This window comes from Morus notabilis, unplaced genomic scaffold (genome assembly GCF_000414095.1).
Source record: "Morus notabilis unplaced genomic scaffold, ASM41409v2 Scaffold801, whole genome shotgun sequence".
NCBI lineage: Eukaryota > Viridiplantae > Streptophyta > Magnoliopsida > Rosales > Moraceae > Morus > Morus notabilis.
In genome coordinates this window covers 150,283-155,775 of record NW_010357956.1, presented here as the reverse complement: position 1 = coordinate 155,775, position 5,493 = coordinate 150,283, and the positions used below count along the sequence as shown (strand labels likewise).

At 36.2% G+C, this 5,493-nt stretch overlaps 1 protein-coding gene across 1 annotated transcript; it reads right to left on the bottom strand.

The window, feature by feature from the left end:
* Positions 1-272: 272 nt before the first annotated feature.
* Positions 273-3,362, bottom strand: LOC21395165 (probable WRKY transcription factor 31). Its single transcript, XM_010091172.2, has 5 exons — positions 2,904-3,362; positions 2,695-2,799; positions 2,106-2,594; positions 1,873-1,986; positions 273-1,295 (listed from the first exon to the last, which is right to left on the bottom strand). The coding sequence occupies exons 1-5, from the start codon at positions 3,282-3,284 to the stop codon at positions 582-584; spliced, it is 1,803 nt and encodes a 600-aa protein (XP_010089474.1). The 5' UTR covers positions 3,285-3,362; the 3' UTR covers positions 273-581.
* Between the last annotated feature and the right edge of the window lie 2,131 nt (positions 3,363-5,493).

The following is a 5,493-nucleotide window of genomic DNA, read 5'->3' as shown; positions in this document are numbered from 1 at the left end:
GTGTCAAACAAATCCTACCCCTTTTAACCACTCTCTCTCAGACGGTTTTGTTGACTCCTTTTCTTGACTGCCACTCAGTGCACGTAACTACAAGAGAAAGAATAAAATCCCTCGTCCTCTTTTCTTCCCTTTGTTCTTTCCCTTAATTTATCACTTTCTTTGTCTTATCTACTCCTTCCGGCTTTTGTCTCCGTCTTTGTATAGTAAAACATGCATATATAACCATATTGACAATTAAAATATAAAAAGATAGATAGACAAAGAGAACCTTCTTTTGATTTCTGTATAAAAAACTCAAAAACTTATCCTATTTGCATTGGTAAATATCGTTTCTCCTTCTTCTTTCTTTTCCATTGTTAATTTCCCCCAATTATTGAAGAAAGAATACGCACCAAGATCAGTTATTTTGTTCCATTTCTTGCTACAGAAATGGAGAATTATAAAAAAATAGCTATATATTGTACATTTCTTTTATACCAAAGAAGGAAAAAATCTATTTATAAGGAAAAAAAATTCCAACAATTACTATAGATGAAAAACAAGGAACTAGAAGGTATCGCCGTTGGTCTCCTTGCCATGACCTAGTTGCTGTTGCTAGTAGTGGTAGCATTGCCATTTGATTCATTATTGTTGCCGTTAATACTATTATTGTTATTATTACTATTTGTGGTGAGATTGGCTACATTGTTGCTCATGTTACTCGGATGAGCCCCACTTATGATGGAGGAGATAGCAGCGGCTAGAGCCGCGGTGAAGTTGGGATCGGCCGCAATGGCAGCGGTGACGCTGTCAGTGAAGGAGCCGTGCTGCGGCATTTGTACTTGGTGCCCGTTATGCCCTCCCGTAACGACAGCCATGTTGTCTTGGCCAGCTCTGGACACTTGAAGGCCGGAGAATTCGGACTGGTTGTTATAAAGCGCCTGAGCCTGACCAAAAATCTGAGGCAATAATCCCTGAGACGGCCGGTTCGAAGGCAATGAGACGTGGAACGGGGACATTTGCGGCGGCTTTTGGAGGTGCAGAGGGTTTGGGGACTGCGTCAGGTCCAATGTAACAGTGGGGAATGGGGCTGAGGCTGAGATTGTGGCCATGCTTGAGGAGCAAGGAAGCATGGTTCTGGCCATGAAGTTTGGGTTCATTACGCCGTCGGCGCTAGAAATCGAGCCCGAGAGCAGCATTCGGGCTGCGGAAGAGGTTGTCGACGCCATCGCCATTGCCGGCGGTGGCAATGGGTGGTTGTGGTTGCCTTCGTATGTCGTTACTAGGATTGTTTGTTCTTCTGCACATCTTTGTACCTGTTCAATTTTGGTCCATAACATATTAAATTAAGATTAGAAAAACGCGTCATATAAGTGTGAATCGAATAATTGGCATGTGAATATTATTATGAATATGTGATGCAGAATTGTTAAAATTTATTTATTTTTTTAAAGCATTGATCAAAGAATTAATGGCTTTCGGGGAAGGAGATTTTGATGCATGACCATATCTTATGTTAATAGAATATTAAAGAAATAATTATCGGAGAAAGAGGCTTGGAAACTACTTTTTCTTCCCGCCTTTAACAACTATTTCCAGCTTAGGATTCTCCACGTTCTAAATTATAAACGTTGAGTATTAGGAGATATAATGAGTCATAACTCTTTTCAGAAGACGGAAAATTAAAGCTAGCGCTCACTATTCTGATTACACGAGTAGAAAAGTAAAAAAGAAAAAAAAAAGTGTTTTATGCTTTCTAGATACAACTTCATATGAACATATTTTATTGCTAAATTTAGTAAGCAATGATAAAATGAAAGTATTAAGTAAAACATTTACCTAAAGTAATTTAAAAAAAAAAAAAGTTTCAGCCAAAAAAATTAAAGTACTCACTTGTTTTCGAACCGGGCAACCAGCGGCCATGGTGCAGCGATAATAAGCTCGAGGACATGGATTTCCCTTCGCCATTTTTTGTCCATATTTCCTCCATTGACATCCATCAGCGATCTAAATAAATATAAAACCCAACAATAATTCTCCATAAATCATTTCAACTGAAAATTAATTTTAATCGTAAAATTGTAAACTCAAATTAAAGGCTTTGAACATCTAATATATATACATACCATAGGGGCCTCCGATCGTGCTCTAACCGAAACTCGCGCCTTCCTCATGGTAGCCTCAGTTTGATCATTATCTTTTGCGGCTGACTGATCGGACGACGCCGTTCTAGGGACCTTCTTCTGATAACCCCAACCTTGGGATGATTGATGATCATGATCAGCCGGGCTATCTTCTCGCGTCTTTCCGTTGTTGTTTCCGGCCGATCCTGATCGTCGTTCTTCGGAAGAAGTAGACGAGGGCTCGTCGCCGTTGCCGCGGCCGTTGTTGTTAGAGGCAAGACCGAGATCCATAAACTGCCAAGGAACAACTTCTCTCGCAGCTAATTCCACTTCTGATATTGAGTTAATCTTCTTATCCTGCTTTTGAGTTTTCATCAAGCTGAATATATGCATCTGCAGAGCATTGTAGTTGCCGGTGACCTGGTTTAGCGCCTGTTTCAAACGCTGGTTCTCCGATTTCATTCGTTTGAACTCGGCTTGAAGAACCGCAAGCTGATCAAAACAAGTGATGATCAAACTTAGGTCAATAATAAATAAATCAAACAAGGAAATGAATTTGAATTTATTTAAAAATGTATAAATTAATAATTACCTCGCTTTTGGCTTTTTTCTCTTCTCCGTGATCGGTTGATACGCTATCGTCTAGCACCATAGATTGATCACTACTTGTATTTGCAGTGAGAAGATTTAAACCCGTCTATATATATAACATACAACCAACACAAGCAAAAAAATTCAATGAACAAATTGTAATAACTTTATGTGTGTGTATGTATAGAGAACGAATGAAAGATTTCTCACGTTTACTTTCAACTCATCAATCTGATCCATCCGATTTATATTTAAGTCCTTGTGATCATCGGAGGTGGCCATACTAGAAGATCGGTTATCGCGAAAGAAGTCCATCTCGTCGATGACCTTTCGTTTCTGATCACGATCTGACGGTGCCGGGGAAGTGGTGCAGTTAAGGTTGACTGGGAACTGAATAGTAGTTGGTGGAGGAGACCTCTGAATTGTGCTGTCCATGGGATAATTAGGATGTAATTGGCCGTATTCCTTCTTGATATTGTGATGGTTGTTGTTGTAGTCCTGATCTTGCTGAAAGGAGTTGAGTACTGTTGGCTTGTGGATAAATAACCCGATTGGATCCGAATCAATGGAGAGTCCACTTCCTTTGGCCATAAATCCAAAGGGAAGAATTATAAAAATAGAGAGAGAGAGAATTAGAGAGAGAGAGAGAGAGAGAGAGATGTCAAGGTTAGCAAAAGTGGTGGTGTTTTGTTTGTGCCAAATGTTTTTATTGTTAGATTTGGTCGGAGAGAAAATTAAGGGTTTTAGATGTTTTTTTTTTTTTTTTTTAGGGTAGGGTGTAAAAATACTACATGATGTTGCTTTAAATACCACATGAGTATATTCCAATTTTTCTTTAGATTTATACTTAAAAAGTTATATAATGAAAAGTCTATGTATGATTTGCTTGGTTTAATTTATATTTAAAATAAAATACAAATTTCAAAGAAAAAAAAAATTGAGACCAAAACTTACTATAAACTTATTGATCCTAGCCTTTTACCATGCAAATATTGAAATTCATTTTCTAACAAAAAAAAAAACAGAATTCAGTTAATGCATCCACACCAATTCAAATAATTTTTTCGCCTTGGTTGATTAATGTCTTTTGAAAACCACAGATAATTTCTTTTTATTTATATATTATAATCATTCCAACATGCATCCTGACGATTGGACTTCTTTGTCGACAATCGACATACCATTTTTTTTTCTTGAAAAGTTTTTTTCTCTTTCAATTCTCTTGAAAGAAAAGTTAAAAGGGAATATCAAATTAAGCAAAGTTTGGGTCCACTTATTTTACATCGAAAATCAATTTTCATAACTCAGCTCCTTCACAGAAATTATCCATTGGATATTACAAAGAAAAAAAAAAGAAAATTTCCCTAGGATCATTCTACAATTTGGATGGCATATTCAATAGGACTTGCTAGAGCCTAGAAGAAAGACAAGTGGAAGTACGCCCCACCAAGGGCACAAAAGTAGGACCCACGTGAGGACAGCGGTTTGATTTTAAGTTTTAATTATTAATTATTTTTTTCTTGTCAGAGTGATCAAGTTAGAGAGAGGGAGGAGTTGTGATTGACGCGTTCTAAGAATTCACCGCCCCGATTGGTCCGGCGCTTGTCGCTCGTGAAATAGAGTAGTCTGAGGCAACGGCTCTGATCGGGACCTTGCATCGGGCCCACACTGCTGACGACTTGGCCTTGTGGGCCCCATTTTCCTTTGACTCCTATCACCACACGTTGGCGCGTTGCTTTGTTTTCATTCTGGGCCTTCGCCTCGATTTGGACCGACGGTGACGGTTGACTCCCTCACCCCTATTTTTTATATTTTTTCTTTTTCTTTTTTAGACCATAAAAAATATATTTTTTTCATGAATAATGAATATATATATTTTTGCTGTTAAGTATTCTTTTTCCTTTTTTTTTTGGCTGAAAGCTATAAATGTTGAGCGGAAAAAATGGTTTTAATCGTCCAAAAGCAGAACGTGTACAGTTATGCATTTTCTTCTTCTTCTTTTATTTTTTCCTCTTTTTCATTGATTCGGTGAGAAATTCAAAATTACCATGCAGCTGACCCTCAATGGTCGGTAAAAGTCGAAACTTTGGACATTTTTTTTTCCTTTTATTCAACAACGTGTTTAAGACGTTTATTTTAAGAGTTTTACTTAGTTTAATATTATGATTTTTGGTTCTCAATAGTATTTTTTTCTCACAAAAAATTTAAATTTTAAAAATTAAAATCACGAATCATAATTTTTGATTCATGAACCAAACATCATCTTAATTTGTCTTTTATTTTCACACAAAGCTTTCCAAGTTCTATCTAAATGGAGAGAAATGTTGTTTACGAACTGATTAGTAAACTGCTAAATAGGTGATGATTCAAATATTACTCTTTATATCGTGGGATTTTAGAAATATATTATTGCTAACAACATGAATTTTTTTTGTTTGCTAATGATTGCTAACAACATGTTTAAAAATGAAATCGAATTCATAGAAATACCAACAATTAGTAAAGATTGATTTGTCATTGCATGCACTTTTTTGTTTTGTTTTGTTTTTGTTTTCTCTATATAATTCGATCAAATATTGCAAATGCAATTTGGTTTTGATAAAATCATAAAGTAGGCATATGCATGCTAACGTGCTAATTCTATTGGTTTTTAAATCGTAAGAATACCAAAATATTTATGTAGTTATAAGTAGCACAAAAGGAAAAAATTTAACATAAGAACAACAATATTCTTATATGTGGTTGTACAAATCCTCACAATTCTAAATTAAAAAGAAAAAAACACAATATTCTTACATAT